Source organism: Aythya marila (genome assembly GCF_965140915.1).
Source record: "Aythya marila genome assembly, chromosome: 23".
In the NCBI taxonomy this organism is placed as follows: domain Eukaryota; kingdom Metazoa; phylum Chordata; class Aves; order Anseriformes; family Anatidae; genus Aythya; species Aythya marila.
In genome coordinates, this window is record NC_139064.1 from 1,956,510 (window position 1) to 1,981,629 (window position 25,120).

At 66.6% G+C, this 25,120-nt stretch overlaps 1 protein-coding gene across 6 annotated transcripts; it reads left to right on the forward strand.

The window, feature by feature from the left end:
* The first annotated feature begins 1,289 nt into the window (after window positions 1-1,289).
* PHLDB1 (pleckstrin homology like domain family B member 1) lies at window positions 1,290-25,066 on the forward strand. 6 transcript variants are annotated; one of them, XM_082777977.1, is made up of 26 exons: window positions 1,290-1,850; window positions 3,453-3,551; window positions 3,988-4,111; window positions 4,231-4,401; window positions 6,948-7,073; window positions 8,823-10,093; window positions 11,670-11,927; window positions 12,006-12,143; window positions 12,328-12,465; window positions 14,852-14,980; window positions 16,347-16,502; window positions 16,597-16,707; window positions 16,871-16,960; window positions 17,264-17,386; window positions 18,275-18,412; window positions 18,998-19,165; window positions 19,581-19,748; window positions 20,042-20,158; window positions 20,264-20,366; window positions 20,656-20,700; window positions 21,674-21,965; window positions 22,523-22,613; window positions 22,705-22,851; window positions 23,011-23,230; window positions 23,381-23,466; window positions 24,840-25,066. In XM_082777977.1, exons 2-26 carry the CDS (start codon window positions 3,492-3,494, stop codon window positions 24,978-24,980), a joined length of 4,611 nt encoding a protein of 1,536 aa, XP_082634103.1. In that variant the 5' UTR covers window positions 1,290-1,850; window positions 3,453-3,491; the 3' UTR covers window positions 24,981-25,066. The 6 variants fall into 6 exon arrangements, with proteins under 6 accessions (XP_082634103.1, XP_082634100.1, XP_082634101.1 ...); XM_082777974.1 differs by lacking the exon at window positions 1,290-1,850 and adding an exon at window positions 2,125-2,381; XM_082777975.1 differs by lacking the exons at window positions 1,290-1,850; window positions 20,656-20,700 and adding an exon at window positions 2,126-2,381.
* The last annotated feature ends 54 nt before the right edge of the window (window positions 25,067-25,120 follow it).

A 25,120-nucleotide genomic window follows, 5' to 3' on the forward strand; every position in this document is an offset into this window, starting at 1 on the left:
GTGGGATGGGGCCAGCCCTTAACCAGGGAATCGAGCTGGGACGTGGGATGCGAATCCCTCGTTTGCCGTGGTCGTGCTCAGAGAACGAAGTCTCTGCTTGTGCTGCCCTAAGGAGCCTCCTGGAGCTCAGTGCTCCCGGCCAGCTGCCTGCCTGGCCCCGCAGAGCTGGCAGAGGATGAACTGGAGCAGTGGGGACAGGGCAGGAGTCAGAGCCGTGCCCTCCCTGTGCTGCTTCAGGGCAGTGCCCGGTGCGCAGCATCCCCGGCCCTTGGAGGTGCGAAGCCCCCGGGGACCGCGGCGGTGCCAGAGCACTTCCCGGGAGCGCTGAGATCAGCGGGTGCGGCCGGGATTCCTGGGCTCCCCCAGGAGCTGTCTGGCAGCTGATTTTCCTGGTGTTTTTACCGGGTGCGTTGTGTTGCCCCAGCAACTGCAGCGCGGCCTCTGCGCCCCCTCCTCATGTGGGACGGGCGGCAGGAGCATCCCCCCTGCCCTGTGTGGGGACCGTGCGTTATTTTTGGGGTTCCCTGGGCTCTCTGCTGTTCTGCTCCTTGCTCCTGATCTCCCTGGGTGCGCTGCCTTCCTCTCCTGCATTTATTCCAGCTCTGCCACACCCGAGCCTTGCGCTGAGCCCAGGCCCTGGCGCTGTGGGGCAGCTTGGGGCAGGAGGCAGCAGCGGGGAGCAGCCTCCCCCGCTGGGCCCCGAGCTCCTTTTCCCCCAGCCCTGTGCTGCAGACACACTTCCCCCTTCCCCAGCTGCGTGAGGAGAGGCCGTTGTTTGCATGTTTGCTGGGGCAGAGGGTGTGGGAAGGGGTGAGAGCGCTCTAAGTGCCTTAGCAGATGGGGAAGGAGCCGGCGGCCAAGTTGGATGGAGGTTGTGGACGCTGCGTGCTCGCCCCGGAGCTCAGCCGCGCCGCTTCCTCCCTGACTCATCCGAGCAGCTGGGAGCGGGGAAAGGCCACGCTGCAGGACCCTGCGCTGCGCCCAGCTGCGACGAGGGGCTCCTCCTGGCTTCCCCGGGATGGGGGGGACACGGCAGAGCTACCCGGTGCCTGCCCCCCTGCTCTCAGGCACTGCAGGAGGCAGCGGGGCACGGGCAGAGCGCGGTGTGGTGCCAGCCCGGTGTCAGCGTGTCCCTGCTGCTCCCTGGCTATGTCCCCCCCCCCCCCAGCCAAGCTCTGTGCTGCCCCAGCACGCAGCTCTGGGCAGGTTTTGGCCACTGAACTGCCTGGTGGCTGGCATCCAGCCCCACGGACAGGGCAGGTGGGAGCAGCAGGGTGTCCCCACCCTGTGGTGCCCCCGAGCAGGCAGGGCTCAGCCCCGCTGCGCTCCCAGTTGGGTACTGGGGCTCCCCACGGCCCTGTAAGCGAGTGGTTAGGGGGATAGCAGCACCCTGCAGCTGTGGGGGGGCTGAGTGGGCAGCGAGGGGCCACAGGGCTCGGCGTCCTCCCAGGTGAGGCCCCTGCCCTGCCCGCAGAAGAAAGGGGCTTTTGTCTTCCCTCGGCTCCAGGAGTCACGGAGGGAGCCGCCAGCCCGCGAGCGGCCCTGCACGCGGGGGGCATGGGGACCGCTCGCTATTTGCCGGTAACTGAGCCCGACCCCTTGGCATTTGCTGCCTTTGCCTCTTCCCACGGCGGGAACAAGCAGCGTGTTTTGCAGGCTGCAGGGAGAGAAGAAAGGCGGCCTTGTCCGCGCCAGAGGTGGGGCGCCGGCCGGGGCGGCCACGCTCCCGCCCCGCATTCCTCTGACAGAGCCTGCTTGTGCGGGGCTGTGCAGGGGAGCCAGGACACGGGGGCTGCTGCGGGCGCCCCGCTGCACCCAGCGCCGCGGGGACCGGCAGCATCTCCGGCACGGTGAGGAGCGGGTGAGGGGGCTGGCACGAAGCAGGGTGGGCATCAGGGGGGCGCTGGAGCTGACAGCGGGGTCCTCGTCCCAGCCATGGGACTGGCGGAGGGTGATGGAGCAGAAGACACCAGGGTGGAGTAAGAGCAGGCAGCAGGACGTGGGCAGGATGGGGATATACCCCTGAAAGGGTGCCGGGTGGGGCGGTGGGGCTGGAGCTCCCCTGTTTCTTGCCCGCGGTGATGCACGTTGGGGATCACCGCGTGGGGAAGGGGTTAACGCCCGCGCAGGATCCCACCCTGGCTCCGCTCCCTTCCTATGCAGGAGCCCGGCCCCTCGCTGGCTTTTCCTCCGGACGTTGTTGTGGGGCCTCGGTGTCGGTGAGGAGAAGGGGTACGGGCAGGCCACAGGCTCTTAAAATGCTGGGGAGCGTGGTCCACCCGCGGGCAGGCAGCACGTGCCGGCCCCGGCAGCTTGTGGGGGCTGCGGGGACTCTGCCACGGAGGCTCCCGCTCAGCACCCGCTCCAGGATGGGGTGGCAGGTAAGGGAAGGCAGAGGGGGGCCACATCCACGCCTGGTGGGCACTGGGGGGCTGCTCCCAGGCAACTGGGCACTGCTGGGGGGCTGCATGGGGTGCCTGCAGCCCCGTTGGGCTGTCGCTTCGGGGCAGCCAGCCCTCATGTCGAGCGGAGTGGTCTGGGCTCCGTCCCAGCCCTGGATCCGACGCCTGCTGTTTTCCAGCATTTCATTTTTTCCGCAGTGTGTAATAGCCACCCGCTCGCCCCCGCAGCTGCGCGCGGTGCTGGCGGGGTGGGGAGCGCTGGCCCTCGCCCGGCGGGACGTGGGGGCCGGGGGTGATGCACGGAGCCGACCCCAGGGCTTGTCCCCATGCCCGGCACACCCTGGCTGCTCTGCACAGTTCATGGGGTTGGGAGGGAGAGGATTTTGTTACCTGTGAGCAGCAGCTGGGATCCCCAGCAGGGTGAGCCCACTCCCCTGCCGCGCTCGCCCACGGTGGGGCCAGCGTGCCCAGGAAGGGTTCGGCTGAAGGGTTAAGCTGCACACAGCCAGGCCGGGGAGGAAGGAAAGGACGCAGGGAGCCGAGGATGGTAAATTTAGTAACCCCAGAGCATCCCGTCCCGTGTCCTGTCCCTGCGCAACAAGTGGCGTGAGCACCGGCTGAGGGAAATTGCTGCCTCCCGGCACCGGGTTCCTCCCTGTGAAGGCACTGGGTGGCCACCCCGGCTGGCAGCACGGTGGCCACTGGCTTGTTTGCCATGCCCGTGCATCACACGCCGGCCAGGCCTGCCGCTGATGGTTGCCTACATGGGGTGGGAGGGCTGGGGGGGTGTGGGGAGCCCCCGCACACCCCTGTTCCTGGGAGAGCTGCTACCCACAGCCTGACGGCTTCTTCCTGTGCTTGGTGTGTGCGTGGGGGTTTCCTGGGTGAGCCGCGGCCTGCGTCTTGCTGGGCAGGGACGCTCACCAGCTTTGGGGAGCGAGCGCAGGGCCAGAAACGGGAACAGAGCCCAGGGAGCCCCACAGCACAGCCGGGGCCCTGTGCTGGCGGCCGTGGCACAGCTGCCCCTGCTGACAGCTCTGTTTCTCCCAGCCCGTGCCTGGCATCGCCAGGAGCCTGCGTGCAGGCACCATGGAGGCACCCAGCAGGAGCGCCGCCAGCCCAACCCGCAGGGTGCAGACCATCATCCAGGTGAGTGCACGGGGTGGAGGGAGCCGAGCCCTTCCCACACCGCCCCAGGACACGGCAGGGCCCCGAATGGGTGGCACCGGGGGTGGTGAGGGGACGCAAAACCCGGCTGTGACAGCAGTGCCGAGCCCCTGACAGCGCAGGGATGTGGTGGGAGCCCTTCTCCTCGGTGCCAGCCCTGCTGCGATGCTGCTCTCTGGCCTCTCCTCAACCCAATCCTGTTAGGGGATCAGCATAAAGCCAATTGTGCTAAGTGGCTGCTGGCTCGGATCCTCTTAGACGTAGCCCAAGCCCCAAGGATCCCCCCTGCGGACCTGATGTGGGTCTGGCAGCAGGGTGGGAAGGAGCCCCGGGCTCTGGGTCAGCCCCCTCCCTGCCCAGCTTTGCGGGGCTCACGGGGTGCTGCAGGCAGCCCTGACCCCTCCTTTGTCCCCTGCAGAACAGCCCCCTGGACCTGATCGACACGGGCAAGGGGCTGAAGGTGCAGACGGAGAAGCCACACTTGGTGAGCCTGGGCAGCGGCCGCCTGAGCACTGCCATCACCCTGCTGCCCCTGGAGGAAGGTGAGTGCTGGCTGCTGGCCTGGCCTCCTGCATGTAGGATCACCCCACACAGCTCCCTGCGGTGGCTTTTTGGGGTCCCTGTGGGCAGCAGGAGGAGCGCTCAGCCTCTCTCCTGGCAGGGAGGACCACGATCGGCACGGCTGCGAAGGACATCGTCCTGCAGGGCCCTGGGCTGGCACCTGAGCACTGCTACATCGAGAACACCCGGGGCACGCTCACCCTGCACCCCTGTGGCAACGCCTGCGCCATCGATGGAGTGAAGATCCAGCGGCCCACGCGCCTCACCCAAGGTAGGGCTGTGCTGCGGAGATGGGTTTTGGCAGCTCCAGAGCAGGAGCTGGCCCCGGTGGGCAGGGTTGTGCCATCAGATACTGGAGGTCTCTCCGGAGCCATCCTGCCACTGCTCATCCTGTCGCAGCAGCTCCTGGCGGGGGCTGTAGCAGGGTGCTGGCACCGTCTGGGAGGTGTTTTTGCCCAAAATGAACGTTATCTTGTGACCTGGTGCTGGGGGCACAGGCTGAGAGGTTGGAAAAGATCTCCAAGATCTCCACCAGTACCATCCGCTAAAACACATCCCTCAGTGGGGACCTTTCCCGAAGGAGCAGCCCATCAGGGGCCGGGTGCTCAGAGGGTCCCTGCGTGGTTGGGGACCCCTCTGTCCCCCCACCCCACTGCCTGCAGGCTGCGTGCTCCTGGCACCGCGGGGAGGACCCGGCGCTCCGGAGCGGCTCCTCCGAGGCTCTCAGCCTCCCGCCCAGCCTCCGTGGCTCTTTCTTTGGCCCTCGGGAGCCGCTTTTTGTGTCCGCAGCCCCCGGGGCACGAAAGGAGCCGTGTGTCCGTGCGGCGGCGGCGAGCACCGCCCGTGCCCCTCCCGCGCGGCTCCTCCCCGGGGCGGTCCCGGTGCGCTCCCGGTGCGCGGCCCCCGCTGCCGGGGCGGCGGCGGCGGCGGCGGCGGCTCCGTGGCCTGCGGGCGGCTGGGGCACGGCGGCGGCTCCGCGGTGAGTGCGGGGGGAGCCGCGTAAGGGGCACCGGGGGGTTGCGAGCCGGTGGGCACCGAGGGGGCGGTCGGGTACCGGGCACCGGAGCCGGCCTGCGCTCGCTCCGGGGCCGCCACCGCCGCCTCCGGGCTTTGTTCGGCGGCCCCGGGGGCTGCCGGAGCTCCGCGGAGCCTCGCTGGGGTCGGCTGCGGGCAGCTCGGTTCCCCCCCCACGGCCCCCGGGGCTGCTCCCCTCCCTTCGCCGGCCGCCATCTCATTCATCGCCCGCGGTGTCGGGTTGCGCCGGGGGCAGAAATCCGGCTCCTGCTCTCCCCGGGAGCGGCGCTGATTTCCCCGAGCCGCTGCTGGGGCCGGGGGGAGCCGCACAAAGGCCCGGAGTTGGGCTTAGGGGCTCCGGGGGGAGCTCGTCCAGACCCCCCTGGCGCAGTGCCGTGGGGCTGTCCGGGCTTTCAGCCGGCACGGGACTCGTTCCTGTTTTAGCTGGAGGATTTTTGCTGCCCGGGAGGGATGCCCTGCGCCTCCCCGCGCTGCCCTTTATCGGGGGGGCGGCTGGGGGCTTCGAGGGGGGGACCCTGGGCTGGGCATGGTGAGAGCCCCTCCACGGGAGGAGGAGGAAGGGGCCTGGGGGGCGATGGAGATGGGTGCTGGGGCTTTGCCGTGCCGGTGGGTGCCGGGTGGCCGCACGCTGTCCCTTTGTTCCCTCCTGCCTTGCGGTGGGCTCGGCGGCAGGCACGGGGAAGGTGCAGGGTGGGCAGAGCTTGGTGGGCGTTGGTGAGCGATGGCCGTGCCAGCTAACGTAGCGTTTGGGAGGTGTCCCTCACCCGGCGTGATCCACGCCACCCAGACCTAAGCCCCCAGAGCTGGTGTCCCCGCTGGGCAGGCAGGGTGCAGCCACTGGGCCCGCCGGGACCCCTGCCTGGGGATTTCCCAGCCCAGCTCCCTTCCCTCTGGACCCCCCTGCGCTGGCAGGGCTGGGGCTGAGCCTGCCGCTGCTCTCCAGGTCTGTGCCTGCCAGCTCAGCTGCTCCAAAAAATGCATCCCTTCCAGCAAGGGATTTTCGGCTGCGGCTGACAGCGAGGAGCAAGCCTCTACCCAGGGCTCTGGCAGGCGCTTCAAAGCGGGGTGTGTCGGCAGCAGCCGTGCTCCGCCAGCACAGGGCTCCCCAGCAGCAGCAACAGCAGCAGCGCTGGCTGAGAAGGCTGCGTGCTGCCTGCTCCCAGGCACCCTGGGCTGGGTGTGGGACTTTGGCACCGTGGCTGCCGGATGCCGTTGTCTTTACTGCCGAGGGACCTTTTACAGCCCCTCGCGGGGCAGGTGTTGGCAGCGTTTCCCCACTGGGGCGCTTCGAGCTCCATCCATCGCCTGCGCTCGGCAGCGACTAGCTGCAGCCTCCGCTGCCGGTTCCCTTGGGCTGTGCAGCCTGGCTTCCCTCCCTGCATTCCTCCTCCTCCCTCCCTCCCTCCGAAAGCTCCCGGTTTGGGCCGAGCAGCAGCCTTCTCCCGCGGTGGACAGGAGCTGTCTTGTCTGCAGCTGGCGGCGGCGCTGGAGCTCAGCCAGCTCCCTCTGACGCGCGGCAGCACCGAGGCCCAGGCCCCAGCTGTGGCTGCGCGAGATGCTGCGCCCAGTTGTGGAGTGACCTGGATTTCAGCCCTGCCCGAAGCCTGTGCTGATGGCGGGGCTCCTTCCCACCCCGGGGAGCGTGGCACGGCCAGGCGCTGCCCCCTGGCCTGCCCTCGCCAGCTCCCGTCTCTCCTCTCCCCAGCGGCACCCAAGGGTGCCCAGCCGGCTGTCCCCGTGGAGCTGACACCCCGAGGGAGCTGACACCCCCTCTCTCCGCAGGTTGCACCATCTGCCTGGGCCAGGCGACCTTCCTGCGCTTCAACCACCCTGCTGAAGCCAAGTGGATGAAGAGCATGATCCCGGCAGGGGGCAGGAGCCCCGCAGCCGTCTACGGGCTGCCGGCAAGTAGGTGACCCCTCCGCTTCCAGGCAGGGCTGTTTGGGGATGGCAGGGGGGTCCCCGAGCCCCCCGGGGAGCTGGCAGCAGGGCTCGAGGCTGCCTGCAGCGGGCGTTTGTTCCTCAGCCCTCATTTTGGGTTCTCCCGGGGAGGCAGGAGGGGATGAAGCTGCACGAGCTCACCCAGCATCCCCGCAGGGTCCAGGCTGATGCTGTCCGGATCAGTGCTTGCACCCAGCCCCAGATGCCCCATGGTGCCCGTGCTCGCTGTTGCCTCGGCCTGGTGTCTGTGCTGATGTCTGTTAATTATTAATGGCGCCTGAGAAACGTGTAATTGTACGGGCAGCGAGGCAGAGCAACTGGTTTCTGCCGAGCCTGGGTGCCCCTGACCACAGCGGGGGTCTCGGGGCCGTGCTGCTGCCTGGGCAGGGCTCTCACCCCTCGGTCGGTGCCAGGGCTGCAGGGTGGTGGGGGGTGATCCCCTCTCCCCCCCGCCTGGGAGCTGCTGTTTACATTCAGGGCTGGCTACGAGGAGGCTGTGAAGGCCGTTTCCCTGGCTGTGCTGCTTCATCTAGCCAGCTCCTTATCTCCCTGTGTCTGTCTGGAGGCCGGGGACCTGCTTGGTGCTGGCACAGCCCCTGCTCCTTCCACGGTGCCAGGCTGGGGATGCTGCAGGCGCAGATCCATGTCTGGAGGTGTCTGAAACCCAGTACCGGGGCCGGCAGCCACGCTCCCTGCCCCGAGCAGCATGCCCTGGCACTGCTCGAGGAGCTTGGCAGCCTCCCCTGTGCCACGTGCACGGTGCTGAGGGCCAGGAAAGCATCAGACCCTGCAGCTGGGGGACAGGGAGAAAGGACACAAGGAGCTGCCGTGTCCATAGTGTCCTGTGACTGCCCGCAGCTGCTCCCCACGTGGTCCCTGCTCGCACCCCCTGCCCCTGTGGCACTGGGTTGCTCGTGCAGGGATGCTGCCCGCTGCTCTGGGCTCCTCCTGGGCTGTGGGACCGGTGGTGTCCCTCCCAGCGGGGCCTCTGGGGTGTCCTCAACCCCTCCTGGTGCTGGTGTTTCGTGCTGCTGCTCTCCTGGTTAGCTGTGGCTGCTTGAGTCCTGCCTGCTGTGCTCCGTGAGACAGCGCCGCGGGGCCCCTCGGCGTGCTCCCATGCAATGATTGTGCAGGCAGACAGGGCAGGAGCCTCGTGCCGTGGGCAGAGAGGATTTAATGAAATGAAGAGAGCTTGGGGCTGCTGAGCAGATGAGGCTGCTGCTCGATCCCATCGCTTACTGCAAGAGGCCGGGCTCTGCGCTCTGTGCCCGTTGTGCCAGGGGTCTCTGGCCGCCCAGAGAGCAGCTCCCAAATGCTGCTGGTGGGGTTATCTCACGGCCGGTGACATGTGAAGGGCACAGAGCAGCCCCCTGGGATCACAGCGGGTGCCTGCAGCCCCCCGGGGAGCGGTGCCGGGGCTCCTGGAGCAGGCACCTCACCAGAGGCCAGGCAGAGCTATCGGGTTTCTGTTGCCCTGGAGATGGGGCCGGTGGGACAGCAGCTGGGTGCCAGCCTGTCCTCTGGCCCCATGTCCCCGGGGACAGTCCGTGCGGTGGCGGGGGGCTTGGCAGAGGGGCTGGGACCCTCTGCAGGTCTTGCAGGGTGGCTCCAAGCGGGGCTGGGGAAGGGGCCGCCCGCAGCGTTGGTTGTTCTGTTGGCACCGTGGTTTTGGGGCCTCAGCCTGCTCTGAAACCCCGCTCCCGTGTCTGCCTGCAGAGCCCGAGGCCCTGGTGAACGGCGGCCGCCCGCTGCCCCTGCACGAGCTGGCGGCGGGGGAGCGCGCCCAGCCCAGCCACAGCTCCCTGGTGAGCTCCATCGAGAAGGACCTGCAGGACATCATGGACTCGCTGGTGCTGGAGGAGCCGGCGTCCCCCGGCAAGAAGCCGTCTCCCCGCGGCCCGTCCCCGCTCTGCTCCTCCTCCGTGGTGAACGGGGGTGGCCGCTGCCTCCTGTCCCCCCCGCTCAGCCCCGGCGCCACCTCGGGGGGCTCCAGCTACGAGAACGCCTCGCCGCCCTTCTCGCCCCTCTCCTCGCCCACCAGCAGCGGGGGCTACGCCAGCCACTCGCCCAGCAGCCAGGAGCAGGGCCCGGCCGTGCCCCCCGTCGTGCCGCTCCGCTCCTCCAGCTACAACCACACCGTGCAGCCCCCCTCGCAGCGCCTGCCCTACGGGGGACACGGCGAAACGCGGCCGGCAGAGCCCCCCCGAGCTTGGCAGGCCGTCCCGGACACCCCCGTGGCCCCCGTTTCCATCGGCCTCGGGGAGCACCGAGCAGGCAGCCCCCGCTCCCAGCCCTCCGGGAGCCCCCGGCTGACCCCCAGGACCCCTCTGGGCTCCTCGGTGCCGCGGGCACGGGCAGCCCTACAAGAGCGGCCCCCCAGCCCCTTCAGGGAGCCCAGGGACCCCCAAGCCCCCAGCCCTGCCCGGCAGCCCGCAGCCAGGGTGCTCCCAGATGCTTCAGGACCAGCCAGAGCAGCCGCAGGGCTGCAGCCCCCCGAGAGCCCGCGGGCAGCCCGCAGGACTGTGGAGAGCATGCGGGAGCTGCCCCCGCTGAGCCCCTCCTTGTCACGCCGGGCCGCCAGCCCCCGGGCAGCCCCGGAGACCCCCTCCCCGCAGCCCCGGCTGGGCAGAGAGGTTCCCGGGAGCCCCCGCAGCAGGCGTAAGGGCCACGAGGAGCCGAGCCCTGCAGCAGGGAGGAGCAGCAGGGCTGGGAGCCCTTCGTCTCCGCTGCTGGCAGAGCCGGCCCCGCGCCGCCCCAGCTTCGGCTCCTGCCTGAGCCCCGCGTACAGCCTGGGCTCCCTGGCCATGCCCTCGCCCCGGCAGAGCCCCCGCGCCCAGAGGAAGCTGTCGGGGGACGTGAGGCTGCCCGCGGGCGTGCGGGAGCGCAAGAACAGCATCACCGAGATCAGCGACAACGAGGACGAGCTGCTGGAGTACCACCGGCGGCAGCGCGAGGAGCGGATGCGGGAGCAGGAGATGGAGCGCCTGGTGAGCACGGCGGCACGGGGGGGGCAGCTCCTGGCCACGGGGAAGGGGGACTTGTCCCAGGCTCGGCGGGTTCGAGCCGGGGTTTTGAGGGGCTGGAGACACGGGGCGTGCTCTTTGAGCTTCTGTTTTTCAAATGTAGGCCTTTTCTCCCGGGGATTTTGCTGCAGTTGCTAACAGCAGCTTATGAATGATGTGAACAGGCTCCCAGGCTCGAGTTTATCCAGAGAGATTATGGCCGGGAGCTGCTGTTGGTGCCCCCGGGCTGTGTGGGAGCTGCTGCCTTGCACCGAGTCCTTCTGCTTGCAGCAGCCAAGGGAAGCCTTGGGCTCAGCCTGCGGCAGCATTGTTCCGATGTGCACGGCTGCTTTCTGCTGCAGACGTGTAAATTTTGGTGCCTCCGGGGTCGCAAAGTCCCTGCCAGGGCTGTGGCTTCTAGGCGGGCTGCGGTGGCTGCCTGTGCGTGGTGTGCAGATGCTGTTCCTGGCTGGCAACTGCTGGGAGGCTCCTGTGGGCATTGCATCTCTATATTTAGGGCTGGGGATTGAGTTTTTATAGAGCGAGCAGCTGCCTGGGTGGGGCTTGCCCTGTGCATCTGTCTCTCTCTTTGCTGCTGAGGGGGTCTCCCGGAGCACCCAGGGGTTGCAGGGGCCAGGAGGGTGCTCCCTGGCTCAGCCACCTGGGGGGCGCAGTGCAGGGACACACGTGTCCCCCCCCGGTGTCATGCCCAGGACAATCCATGCTCGTCGCTGCTGTGCGTGCCTTTGTTGGCAGCGCCGCCTTTGTTTTCCCAGGGAGGGGACCAGGCTGGTGCAGAGGCACAGCCTGTGCCTTCTGGGGCTCTGCGTGCCGGGGGTGCCTCCCCGGGGGGCTGGCTGGGACCCCCGCTGGGGCGCTGCGGCGTGGCAGCGGTGCCGGTGCCCGTCCGGCCGGGCAGCAGGAGCCCTGTTTGCTCATCCCTGACTCATGGTGGGTGCAGACGGCCTGAATCACCACCTCGAAATAGCCCCGTGCGGCATGCAGAGGCAGCGTGGCGCTGGGCCGGGGCTGCTGTCTGTAATTAGCCTGTCTCCAGCTCCAGGCACATCACATGCGCCGTGGGCTGACGGTCTGCCCGCCGCCCGGGGCGGGCTGGGGGCACGGAGCAGTGCAGCCCCCAGCCCCATGGAGCTGTCAGGGTGGCTGGGACCTGCCGAGGTGGGCGACAGCCCCAGAGCCAGGGGAAGCAGAGGCTTGTGACATCCCAAAGTGAAGGGGGGGGACACGGACAGGCCCCCAGGGTGACACGAAGGGAAGTGGAAGTGCCCCGAGCCCACCTGGCACGGCTGCGATGAGATGATGGAGCCGGCGCTCCCCCCCAAAAAACCATTTTCCCTTACATGCTCCGCAGTGGGACCACTGTTGCCTGCTCGCTGGGTCCCAGATGTCCTGGGCAGAGCCCGTGTGCTGGATGGGTGCTGGGTCCCCTCCCCGAGCACGGCGGGCAGACCCGTGTGCTGGCAGGGATGCGGGTGGGCGGTGGCGGTGGCATGGGCTGGGCTGGGTGCTGCAGGGCCGTGCTAACCGAGCCTCCCCGCAGGAACGGCAGCGCCTGGAGACCATCCTCAACCTCTGCGCCGAGTACACCAAGACGGATGGCGCGGAGCTGGGCCACGCGCCCCGGCTCCTGGCTGGGGATGTGGATGCTGGCCGGCAGGCACCCAAGGGTGCCGGCACCGCAGGGCTGGGCTGTGCCCCCGAGGAGCTGGGCGTGCTGCGGCAGAGGGAGAGCCTGGAGAGGTCGGATGAGGAGAACCTGAAAGAAGAGTGTAGCAGCACCGAGAGCACCCACCACGAGGTGAGGGGATGGGGGTGCCGGTGCCGTGCCGTGCCACGCCAGCCTGTCCCGTGCCGTGCTGACCCGCGCTCTCCGCAGCATGAGGAGCTGGTGGGCCCCCGGGCCAAGGAGGCACAGAGGCTGGAGGAGGAGCGAGCCTGCGTGCTCAGCCGCCTGGACGAGCTGAAAGGCCACGTCAAGGACCTGGAGCAGCAGCTGCAGGAGATGCTGCGAGAGGTGAGGGTCTGGGGAGCTCTGCTGGGGTCTCTCTCGCCCTGTCATCACCGGCGGGCACCTGATCCCACGGGTGGCACTTGTGATCTGAGATGGACCTCGAGCTGCTGGTCCCGGCAGGACCCAAGTGGGCGCAGGGCAGCAGCGGGGGCTGTGGGACGGTGCTGATGTGGCTGTACCCACCCAGGCGGAGATGGAGCGGGCCCTGCTGCAGGGCGAGCGGGAGGCGGAGGCGGTGCGGCTGCAGCAGGAGCAGGAGGTGGTGCAGCAGCTGCAGGAGAAGCTCTCCAGCCTGGACGCCAGCATCCAGAAGGAGCGGGACAAGGTGAGCCCCGAGGCAGGGCTGTCCCTTCGGGGCTGTGGCGTGCTCTTCCCAGCTGCGGTGGAGTTGATGCTGGGGAGGTCTCCCAATCTGCATTTATCCCCTGGGGGACACGTCCTCCTGTCCCTGGGGTCTGCTGAGCCGTTCGGTGACACCGGCAGCGTCAGCTCCGTGGGGTCACCACGGGCGTTTTCAAGGACAGGGGGAGCATCTGTGCTTGTGTGGAGGGGGAAGAGGTGGCTGGTGGCTTTTCCTCTCCCCTGTCTGTCTGGGACCAGTGCCTCGTCCCACAGCCCTGCCGGAGGAGGGCAGAGATGGCGCTGGGGACGCGCTGTGCTGGGTCTTGGGCTTGGTGTCACGGAGCCTTCCTAGCACTTTACCCTGAGGCTCGGGGCCTCGGCACTGCCCTTGCTGCTGGCTGAGGTTTGCAGCGAGCCCACCAGCTCTGCTGCCCCTCGGGATTTTGTGCAGGGTCCCGTGCAGTGCTGGGGACTGCTGGAGCATCCATCCTGCTGTGACCGCCTCTTCCCAACATTTTCTAGCTTTGGCCAGGAAATCTTTGCGGGTGCCTCACCCAGCTCGGTGGCTGCCAGGAGGGCTGGGGTGCAGCGTGGGCTACTGGCCCAAGCCCCTTCCCTTCCTGGGCCTGGAGTCGTTTGCTGCAACCGCTGTGGTCCCTGCGGGAGGGCAGGATGCAGCTTTCAGAGGTGCTTTCAGCTTGGCCCCGTGGGGTCTCCAGCTCTTGTGGGTGCCCAGCTCGCTGCTGCCTGAAGCTGGTGCCATCCCCTCCCTGTCTGCTGGTGCCATCCCTCGCCACGAAGCCCTGCTGGCGTCCCTGCCCTCCTGGGGCAGCCCTGGGTCGTGGCTGCGGGAGCCCAAGCTGTGTTGCTCAGTGCCCGTGGGCAGCTGGAGCCATGTGGGGCTGAGCGGCCACCAGCACCTCGTGATGGGACCCCGGCGGCATTACGGTTCTTGTGTTTTGGTTTTGATTCTCCAGCCCTTTGCAGATGTCTTCTCTAGTGAAAGGCAGCCTTGTGCGGAGCTAGGAGAGGAGCAGAAATCTCACTCCCCGAGTCTCTGCTGACTCAACCACCTGCTTTCCTGTTCGCTCTGCACTAACTCTCTCTAACCGTGCCTGCTCCGAGCGCTGCCACTAATCGCTGCCACCCCTGCCCCCCTTTCAGCCTCCCCTGCCCGTGGGTGCCCTGGGCACTGCGCTCACCTCCCAGGCAGCCCCCCGGGAGCGTGGGGCAGCAGCACGCCCCACATCCCTCCTGCGCTGCCTTATCTCCTGTCTGCACCAGCAGCGAGCCCCAGCTCAGTGCTCCTGCGCCGTGGGGAGCAGGGGAGCTCGTCCAGGGGGATCCTGCACCAGCTCCAGGGACACATCTCCAGGTGGGAGAGCCACAGGTTGGGGGCCTGGCGGTGTGCTGGTGTCCCTGGTGCCGTTGTCACTGAGCACAGCTGGCTGCAGAGTGTGGGGACAGCCCGGTGCCAGGCACAGACGGGGGCCACACGGGTGCGTTTGGAGGCGATGTGATGTTATTACCTGGCTTCTGAGCGCTGACAAGTACTGCAGAAGAAAAGAGAGTGGAGGATGCTTGTGAAACGTGGTCTTGAGACAAAATATTAATGGGCAGTGTTCCTTTCGAGGCTTGCAAGGGTTTGCAGGGTTTCTCAGCGGTGTCCCAGTGAGGACAGGGCTCTCCTTGCTTTAACAGCACACAGCAGCACAGCGTGCACAGGGTCCGGTGTGCCACGGGTTTATCGTTGAGACAGGGAGCTGGGACTCCGGGCTGCTTTTTTGGCTCAGCAGCTTGGACAAGTGTTACCTGCAGTGCTCCATGGTGCTCAGCCCTGCGTGGTGCTGCAGGAGCTCTGCGAGGCAGCCTCTAGGCAGAGGTTGGACCTGCTCTGGCTAACTGCTGGTGTGCTGGGTTCTGCCTGAGCATTGTGAGCACGAGCCTCTGGTTATCCCGAGGCTGGCTGCGCAGCAAGGCAGGAGCCTCTGGCAGTGTCTGAGGCTCCTGGTGCCCTGTGACGGGCAGCGTGCAGGACTGGGATGACTTTAGCCATGCTGCAAAGCCAGGTCAATGCTGAGCTTCTCACTGCCCTTAAATCTTTGGCATAGAAACATGAACCTGAGGTCCAGGGCAGGTTGTAAGCCCCGTAACAGCACCCAGCCTGGGGTTCCTGTGGCTTTTGCTCTTTCAATCTCTTGGTAATTGCCCCCGCGCTCCTCCCCACGTGCCCCTCTGGCTTAGCCACTTTCTAATCCTGCAGCTTCTGCATGGCGCAGATTTGAGAAGTGTTTTCTCTCTTTTTTTTTTTTTTTTTTCTCTTTTTTTTTTTTTTCTTGTTTTGTTTGTTTTGTTCTCCCCCGATTCAGGAAAGGGCAAAGCTTGATGCTGAAAGGAAGGAGCTAGAGAAACTCCGGGCGCTTTACAATGAGTCGAAGAGCCACCTTGATAACTGCCCTGAGTCTATGCGGGAGCAGTTGCGGGAGCAGATGCGAAGGGTCAGTGTCTCCCCCCCACCCCTCCTGGACCATGGCCCACCTCCCTCCGCTCCAGCTTAGGCCAGCTCTTCCCTGGCAGCTGGGGCCACACTGAGAGCGTCGCACCGGGGCTGGAGGAGGCTGGCGCCGTGCGGGTAAGCTTGCCGCTCGCCTGGCCCCGCGGCGTGCTGCTGGCTCGGCAGAGCACGGGGCTGTCCCGGCCGGCTCCTCTGGACCAGGCAGGGCACGAGCACGGATCCTGCCCCGAGGGTGCCAGGAGGAGCTGCGTGCCCCGTGGCAAAGCTCCGCGCTGTGCGTGGGGTCCCCTCCTGGGGACTCGCTCGGCTGCTTTGCGGGGCTGCACCCCCTGCCTGCCCCCCGGGAGCTGTGGAGGAGGACGTGCCCTGCGCCAGGGCCATCCTGGCAGGACGCTGAGCATCTCCAGGGCGTGCAGGCGTTGCTGTGTCCGTGTGTCTGGCCGTGGGAGCTGGTGCTGGGTGCGCAGGAGCTGGTGCCCATCCCCCTGAAGTGCTGTCCCCAGGGCGAAGCTCAGGGAGCTCCGCGTCCCTGCGTGTCTGCTCCCAGCTATTTCCTGTGCGCATTTATTTACACAGGCCCGTTGGTTTATGTTAGCGGCGGTCCACAGCATTTTTTTCCCATTATCTGGTGTTTTCCGGTAGCTGCTGACCCTCCCTTGTGGCTAGAGCAGTTCTCACTGCAGCACTCGCACACAGCCCGCTCGTGGCCCCTTTCCAGGTTGGATGTGTTACAGTGGGTGCTGCCCACGGTGCGTGGCAGGCAGGGATGCTCTGTGGCCCAGGACGTGATGGGGTGGCCCAGGACGTGATGGGGTGGCTCTGGACATGATGGGGTGGCCCAGCACCAGCAGTCCTGGCATGCAGGAGCCCCAGGGGCCACCTCTGTGCCGCGCGTGGCTTTGGAGCAGCACATTTCCCACTCACCAAGTGTGGGAAATGCGTTCCCACGGCGCCAGCGCTGCGGGGGCAGCGTTTTCAGACCGTGAGCTGAGTGCTGCTGCCACTGCTTCGAGGCTGGGAGGTCCCAAGGGTGCTTGTCCGGCACGGTGTCGGTCTGTGGCGGGCTCTGCCTGCTGTGGGCTCGGTGGCGGGGCGCTTGCTGCGCTCCCCGCGTGGTGCTGGTGGTGCTGGTGCTGGTGGTGCATGCTGGTTTTGGCTCCACAGCCTGGCAGGGCACAGCCCCAGCCTGAACGGGGTCCCACGGGGGGCAGCTGGTGTGGACGAGCTCTGGGCTTGGCTCCCAGCTCTCGTGAGCTCCTCATCCCATGGGGTCTGTGCCCGGCGCCTCCTCCATCACCTCCGCGCTGAGGCAAAGGAGTGAGCAGCCGCCCCGTTGTGTGTGTCCCAAGGAAGCGGAGGCCCTGGAGACGGAGACCAAGCTGTTTGAGGACCTGGAGTTCCAGCAGCTGGAGCGGGAGAGCCGGCTCGAGGAGGAGCGCGAGACACGGAGCCAGCAGCTGCTGCAGAGCAGGGCTGAGTACCACCGCAGCATCGCCCACAGGAAGGTAGGGACGGGGAGCAGCAGGCAGCTTGCCCCCAAACCAAGCCTCCTCCTCTCTCTTCCCCGTCCCCAGCGGCTCAACCCCTGCTTGTCCCCAGGACCGGGTGGCTGCCCTGGATGCTCAGGCTGCCCAGATCCATCTGCAGAGCGCCCAGGAGGCTGAACGCCTGGCCAGGGAGAGGAACAGCGTCCTGCAGCTCCTGCAGAAGGTAACGCGGGTGCTGGAGCGTGCAAAGTGTTGGGTGTGCTTTGGGAACGGGTGGAGAGACGGGATCTGGCCTCCTGCTGCAGCGGGTGCTGGTATTTGGGATGGGCTCGGTGGGGTGGTGGTGGTGGTGGTGGTAACCTTCCTGCTGTCACCCTGTGCCTCAGGAGAAGGAGAAGCTTGTGTCTCTGGAGAGGCGATACCAGCTCGTCACAGGCGGCAGGAGCTTCCCCAAGATGCCCTCGGCCCTCAAAGAGGTAACTGGGAGGATGGGGGGGACCGTCCCCAGAGCTGCCCTCACCCCTGGGGATGAGCCTGGTGCGCAGCAAGCTCTTCTCTGCAGCGCTTCGTCCGCTCCTCAATGCCTTCTGGCTAGAGCTGGGTGCTCCAGGCTGCTCTGAGCCAATTTGTGGGCTGCAGGAACCATCACGGGGCTGGGAGGGAGGTGAATGCAGCAGAGCGGGGTCCCCTCGTGTCACAGCCTGCTGCCTGCCGGCTCCTGCCGCTGCGTCCCTGCTGCCTGTGCCCGCCTTGCCTACGTGATCTTTACCCTCCCACAGGAAACCCTCCATATCTCAGAGCCTTATGAGCTGTTAGAGGGAACTAAGCCCCTGAGCCCCCTGCCAGGAGCAGCTGCCTCCTTAGCTTCTCCTCCTGCCCACTCCTACCCCAAGGCACAAGAGGTAATGGCCCCGGCTGCACGTGCTCGTGTGCTCGCCCCATCTGCCCCGTGCCTGGCAGCCCGAGCTGCTGCCCGGGTCCCCTTGCTGGCACCAGAGCCCCTACAGAGGCCGACAGCCCCTCGGGGCAGCAGCCGGGCCCTGCGAGTGCTGGCTGTGGTGGCACGGTCTGGGTGTCCCCATTCTGGCCGTCTGGTGGCCGGACTTTCCAAAACCCATTGCGTTGACACAATTTGGTTCAGGCAGCGTTGAGGAAGTGGCTTTTGAGCAGTCTGACAGAAGATACTTTAACTGTGAACTTCTGCCAGTGCCTAAGCCTCGAGGGAAGGGCTGTGGCGAGCTGCTGCACGTCTGAGGCTTCCCAGTGGGTGCCCAGCTCTCCTGCGAGCAGTGGCACCGGGCTGTGCCCTGCAGGGCTGCACAGAGGGCTTAGCCTGCCCTCCCCTGCTCCAGATCGCCCTGCTGCTGCTGGCAGTGGCATGGGGAGGGCGGCTGCAGGGTTGTGTGGGGAGGGAGGCTCCCAGGGGTGCTGCTTTCAGCCCCAGCTCCATGCCTGGGCTGGTGCCAGAGCAGCCTTGAGGCACCTCCTCCAGTGCTGCCTCACCACGGGGGGCTTGCAGCCAGGCTTGGGACCTTGGGGACCCTGGGTTCAGGGTGCTGGGAGCCTTGGCAGTGCAGGACAGAGCCCTTTATCCCCAGTGCTGCTGCACCTAAGGCAGCAGAGGCGGTGTGCTGGGGCTCCTGGCCCCGCTCGCTGGCAGGGAAGGGCTGGTGGCGGCGGTGGCGGGGTGCGTGTGTGCATGGGGAGGTTTTCTCCCGCGTTGCAGTCCGTGCCGTGAAGCCAGCACATGGGTCTAACTCTCCTCCTTCTCCCCCACTGTGGATTTCTAGGAGTACATGAGGCTGTCTGACGTTTTCAGGTTCTACAGCAATGCCTATGGCTCCGGCCTGGACACTAAAGCTTCTGCTGCTGCCCCTGCTGCTGCTCAGCGCTCTTTCTTGCTTGCTGTGCCCTCTGCAGCCAACGAGGTACCCACTCCAGAGCATGTTTGGGTTGCCTTCAGGGGCTGCCCCGCTCTGCGGCCTGGGCCTGGAAGCGAAGCTGCAGCGGGCTGGCTGCGCGGCCGCCTCCTGTGTCTGGTGCTCAGAGCTTGCCTCTCCGCTAGGCTGGGGGATTTCTCTCACTGCAGCCAAGCAGGAGGAGGGAGGGGAGTGACCCCGTCCCTGAGCTGGGGCTGGAGCGAGGCTCGGGGGCAGAGCAGGGGGCGAGGGGCTCGGCTCTGCGCCTGTGGCTCCTGCGGGCTCTGCCGCTGCTGCTCCCGGGTGAGGAGGATGCAGAGAAGGTTGGGACCGAGCTTCGTCCCCTGGGCTGGGCTGGAGGCAAGATGAGGGGCTGGAGAGGGGACGTGTGATGTCCCTGCTCCGTGCTCTGCAGCACCGGGGGGACTGGCAGCAGTCATCCCCGCCAGCTGGCCTTCCTCCTGGGGATGTTAAGCCCTCCTCTGGGGGCTCGTCTCCATCGCCAGCTGCTCGCTCCTCTGTGCCTGTCCCTGTCTGGCCACCCTTGCCCTCCACAGTCCCTTCTCCTGCCTCACTTTGCTTCTCTCTGCCCAGTACGTGACCGTTGAGCAGCTCTCGGGGATCCTGTGCAGCGTCTGTGCCCCTGCCGCTTCCCCGCTGGGCCGTGCCCCTCCAGCTCCTTCGTCCCCAAGCTGCGGTCCTCCTCCTCCTCCTCCTCCTCCTCCTGTGCTGGCTCTCTCTTCTCCCTCCATCTCCTCAGAGGTTTGTGTCCCGTTTCCCTCCCTCTGCCCCCGAGCACCCTCGTGGTGGTGAGGGGTGCTGGCAGGCTGCGCAGGACATGCAGGGAGGGTTGAGGTGCCTGGCGCGCTGCTGTGCAGCCCAAAAACCCTCAGGAAGCTGTCCTTGGCTGCTCAGCTCCTTGCTTGCCGCTCTGCTGCCCGTGTGGTTCCTTCCTGAGCCCTGCCCAGCCCGTGGTGCAGAGGGGCAGGGGTGTCCTGGAGCTGCTGGGGCTCAGCCGGGACCCACGGGGCCCTGGGCTCTGCACCTCCCCTCCTGCCCTGCTCCCCGGTGGTGGGGCAGGGGTGCTCTGACCTCTCACTCTCTCTCCGTTTGTCCCTCTCACTGTGTTTCTCTGTCCGTCCTTCCCTCCCTCCCGTCTCGTGCCATGTCTCTTCAGATGGAGAAGCAGCTCCCAGGGGGCCCAGCGTGGCTCCCGCCTCTTGATTTAGAGAAGTGGTACCAGGAGGTCATGGCTGGCTTTGAGACCTCCTCCTCCCCTCTCTCTCCTTGTTCTTCCCCTCCTCCGCTTCCAGCTAAAGCTCACTCTTCTCAAAAGTCTCTCCAGGTAATGCCCTGCTCCCCCCAAAGTCCCTTTGGGGCAGCGTGGGGCAAAGCTGCGGTGCCTGGGGAGTCCCCAGGGCAGGGGGGGCTCAAAATTGGGTGCTGGAGCCCCCGGCAGCACCGTGTCCCGTGTCCCCCGGCACCGTTGGGGCGAGCGGATCCGTGGTGTGCCGTGTTGGTGGGGGGCAGGAGCTGGCTCCGCTTTGGAGCGAGGGGAATCCTCGCAGCCCTCGCCCGCTGTGGGAATTTGCAGCCCCCCAACGGGTTCCCAGCTCACCTCTGCGCCTCCGTGCCCAGGTCTACCGTGCCAAACTGGAGGGCGACAGCGCCGCGCTCCCCCCTCGGATGAAGAGCAGCACCCCGTCATCCTCGCAGCTCAACATCTCCGCGCTGGGGCGCAGCCCCTCGCCCAAGGTAGGGCTGCAGGGGGGGGGAGCCGTGCCCTTTAGGGGGCTGCTGCCTAGCTCCAGCCCTGCTCCAGGGTCACGGGGCCGTGCTCACCCCCTTGTCCTGCCCCAGGGCCCCCCGCACGCCCAGAGCCACGCGGGCAGCTTGCCACGCAACCTGGCGGCCACGCTGCAGGACATCGAGACCAAGCGCCAGCTGGCCCTGCAGCAGAAGGGTAAGCTCCTCGGGGGTGCGCCTCCCGTCCCAAACACCCAGGGCCGGGCTCTGGCTGGGCTCCAGCCTCTTGGCGCATCCTGGCAGAGGAAGGAACCCGGCTCTGTCCCTTTCCTGCCTGGCCGAGGGCAGCGGGGACTGCCCGGGGCTGTGGGAGCCCCGAGGACGGCACAGCCAGGGGCAGCGGCGAGGCTGCAGCGGGACACGGGCGCCTCTCTTACGGTCTCTTGCTTTTCCCCCTCTCTCTCCCCCCTTTCCCTCAACCCCTCCACCTGACGGCGTGCCTCCAGCCGACCCGCTCTCGGCAGAGCCCTTGCAGCCAGGCGATGCACCAGGTAGACACACGAGTGGCTCGGACCTGCCTCGAGTGGCCCCCCGAGGCGGCGGCATGGCTGTTTGCTGGTGCCTTTTTGCGTGGATGGGGAGGGGGCACGGCCAGCCAGGACCCCGGGGTGCTGACAAACCCCATGCCCCCCGTGGGTGCTCCATACGAGAGGAGCTGGGAGAAGCTCGCTGCTCCAGGCACCTGCATCCACCTGGGGTGTGTGGGTGCCCCCCCGTCCCCCTGAGCACTGTGCTGAGGTTTTTGTGCCTGTGAGGGAAGGGGCAGGAGCAGGCATCCCTCAGGCATCCCTCAGTTTTAGGCCACAGCTCCCCGAGGTGAGGCTTTGGGGTGCTGTAGCTGGCGTGGGGGCTTGGCAAGCATGGTCCCGGGCTGCTCCCCACCCAGCGCTTTGCCCAGCCTGACGCATGTGCCCCTTGGCTGCCCCCGTTGTGTGTGTCTGAGTGTGCTGCTGTGGGCTGCTCTGCCCCAGACGATGGTCTGGAGGAGCAGCTGGCTGTGCCTACCCCTCTGGGAGGGCTGTGCCAGCACGTCAGCTGGGTCAACCCTGCCTAGCCATCGCCTGCGGAGCTGGGGTTGGCACCAGGGTGCCACCTCCCGCTGGGTTCTGAGCCCAAATCCTCCCCAAAGGATGCTGCTGCCCAGGGCACTTGCTGTGCCCAGCCTGGAGTCACGGCTCCAGCTCCTGCCTCCGTTTATCCCTGTTCCCCCTGCAACTCCGGTGGCGCTCCCAGGGCTGCTGACCTGCTCCCCAGGTCTGCGTGCGTCCTGCGTGCAGCGCTGAGCAGGGCACGGTGCTGCAGCAGGGCTGGACAGAGCCCGGCTCTCAGGAACAGCCCCAAAGCGGGGCTCTGAGCGCGGTGCTCCATCGCAGTGGCTTCTGTGCCCCCGTGGGCTCAGGCAGCAGAGCCTGCTGGCCCACTCCTGCCCGCTGACCTGCCTCTCTCCTTCTTCCCGGGGTGCAGGTCAGCAGGTGATCGAGGAGCAGAAGCGGCGCCTGGCAGAGCTGAAGCAGAAAGCGGCCGCCGAGGCTCAGTCCCAGTGGGAAGCCCTGCACGGGCAGCCCCCCTTCCCCACCTCCTACCCCCCGCTCATGCATCACTCCATCCTCCATCACCACCATGCCCACAGCGTGGGGCCCCGGGCTGAGGAGCTGGACCACGCGTACGACACCCTCAGCCTGGAGAGCTCGGACAGCATGGAGACCAGCATCTCCACGGGCACCAACTCGGCCTGCTCACCCGATAACATGTCCAGGTAATCCGGCTGAGCAGCCGGAGGGGTGCAGGCTTTGCGTCCAGCTCAGCCTGGAGCCCTTGCCAGAGGTTTTTTTAGCTGCCTGGTGAGCCAGGATGCCCTTCCCAGCCTGCTGCTGCCCCGAGGTGCAGGCGCCATCCCCACAGAGGGGTTTGCTGGTGGTTGGTGTTGAGGCTGTGCTGGATGGGGCTCGAGTGCTGCACGGGAGCCTCCTGCCATGAGCTGTTTGCTGCCACACCTCCATGGCACCATCCTTCATCCCACGCTCACCCACAGCCTCCCCCAGCATCAGCTCTCCGGGGTTGGTCCTTGGGGCGTCTGGCGGAATGTGCCAGGCCCTGTCCTTGCCCTGTCCAAGCACAGGGGGGCTTTGCCACCCCATCCAGCATCTGGTCGTGCTGAGCCAGCCCCTGGTGCAGGCAGGGCAGCAGGACCCACACTGCATAGCAGCCCAGGGCCTGAGCACTCCTGTCCTGGGTGCTGTCAGATAAGTGGCACTTGGTCCTGGGCAGGGCTGAGCTGTCCGTGCCCGGGTGACGGCCGTGCTCCTCTTGCAGCACGAGCGGGATGGACGCAGGAAAGATCGAGGAGATGGAGAAGATGCTGAAGGAGGCGCACGCCGAGAAGTCGCGGCTCATGGAGTCCCGGGTGAGCAAATGCATCCCTGGGAGCAGGCTGGGGGCTGAGAGCACGGACTGGGTCCCCGAACCACCGGGGCTGAGCACCTCTGTGCCTGCAGGAACGGGAGATGGAGCTGCGGCGGCAGGCGCTGGAGGACGAGCGGCGGCGCCGGGAGCAGCTGGAGCGCCGGCTGCAGGACGAGACCACGCGCAGGCAGAAGCTGGTGGAGAAGGAGGTCAAGCTGCGGGAGAAGCACTTCTCACAGGTGTGGGGCTCGGGGCCGCAGCTCCCAGCACTTCTGGGCTGCTGGAGCCCCTCTCCCCAGCGGGAAGATGCCAGTTTGGGCTTGGTTTTGCTGGTGGGCGCGCGGCTCTCGCTGTGGTGCTCGTGCAGCAGGGTTTGCAAAGCAGCGTTGCTTCCCCAGGCCCGGCCTCTGACTCGGTACCTCCCCATCCGCAAGGAGGATTTTGACCTGCGGCTGCACATCGAGTCCTCAGGGCACAGTGTGGACACCTGCTACCACGTCATCCTGACAGAGAAGATGTGCAAGGGCTACCTGGTGAAGATGGGGGGCAAGATAAAGTCTTGGAAGAAACGCTGGTTTGTCTTCGACCGCATGAAGCGCACGGTCTCCTACTACGTGGGTGAGTGCCTGTGTTGCCTGGAGGGAACAAATGTGCTCAGCCCTTGGTCCCAGCGTGGTGGCTGCATGGCTCCAGGCTCCCCTGCCCCACACGTTTTGCCTGCCCCCTCCTCGTGCACCACAGCTGACACCGCTTCCCTCCCTCGGGCAGATAAACACGAGACAAAGCTGAAGGGCGTCATCTACTTCCAAGCCATCGAAGAGGTTTACTACGACCACCTCCGCAGCGCCGCGAAGGTGAGACCTGGGCACCGCTGTCAGGCCGTGCCCTCAGCACCCAGGGCATCCTCTGCACGGCGCTGAGCTGTGCGGGCTGGGGGCAGCAGCAGGGGCAGCTCGTGCTGTCCCCCAACTGGGGTGCATCCAGTGTGGTCCCAGCACAGCAAGGGACAAGTGGGACCCCCCCTGGGCAGCCCCTGCCAGGGCTCCCTTTGTCACAAATCGCCCCTCGGCAGTGGAAGGGCTGCGTGTTGTGCTCCGTGCAGGGTCCCAGAGGTGTCCCAGCCCCTTCAGCCTACCCCAGCTGCAAGGGGGATGCTTGCACAGCTCCTTCTGAGTGTCAGCCTCAGTGCTGCCTGGTGCTGGGCTGGAGCCGTGGCCCCCCAGGGGAGCTGGGGGTTGCTTTGCTGTGCTCTCACCTGCCTGCACCGTGTCCTCTGCAGTGGGGATGCCCAGGCCACCAGCATCATAAAATCACAGAATCATTAGGGTTGGAGAAGCCCTCCAGGATCGCCTGGTCCTACCACCACTAAACCATGTCCCCAAGCACCACGTCCAACCTCTCCTTGAACACCCCCATGGACGGTGACTCCACCACCTCCCTGGGCAACCTGTCCCAACACCTGACCACTCTTTGTGAGAAGAAATGGCTCCTCATTTCCACCCCGAACCTCCCCTGGTGCAACTTGAGGCCATTCCCTCTACTCCTATCGCTGGTTGTCTGTGAGAAGAGGCTGAGCCCCAGCTCCTCACACCTTCCTTTTGGGTAGATGGAGAGAGCAATGAGCTCTGTCCTGATCATCCTCTCCAGACTAAACATCTCACAGGACCTGTGTCCCAGGCCCTTCCCCAGCTCCGTAGCCGTGCTCTGGCCACACTCCAGGCCCTCGATGTCCTTCTGGTAGTGAGGGGCCCAAAGCTGAACACAACACGGCCTCACCAGAGCAGAGCACAGGGGCTGATCGCTTCCCTGGGGTGCTGATAGCACTATTCCTGACACAACCAGGATGCTGTTGGCCTTCTTGGCCACCTGGGCACACTGCTGGCTCATGTTTAGACCAACACCCCGAGGTCTTTTTCCTCTGCACAGCCTCCCAGCCTGGAGCCCTGCATGGGGTTGTTGTGCCCCAAGTGCCAGACCCGGCACTGAGCCATGTTGAACCTTACCCCTTGGCCTCTGCCCATCGCACTGACACTTCCCCACAGCTCGGTGCCATCTTCAGCCTACTGAGGGTGCCAACTCCCTCACCCAAGTCATCGATAAGAGATATTAAAGAGGGTGGGCTCCAACATCACCCCCTGAGGACCAGGGGCCGGCTGTGGGGCTGGGGGTGCGCTTGGGGCTTGGGGTGGCCCCGCAGGCGGCCCCTGACCGTGCTCTGTCCCCACAGAGCCCCAACCCGGCGCTGACGTTCTGCGTGAAGACCCACGACCGCCTCTACTACGTGGTGGCCCCGTCGGCCGAGGCCATGCGCATCTGGATGGATGTCATCGTCACGGGGGCCGAGGGCTACACGCAGTTCATGAGCTGAGGGCTTTTGTGGGGTGAAGGGGAGGGGATGCCGGGGACCCTCGAGGAGCCGGGGCTGTGTTTGTGTGTTCTGTTTGTTTTTTAACGTCGACTTTTTCCAAACAATTTGGCTGCAAACGTGTCAGACCCAACGGGGCGGGG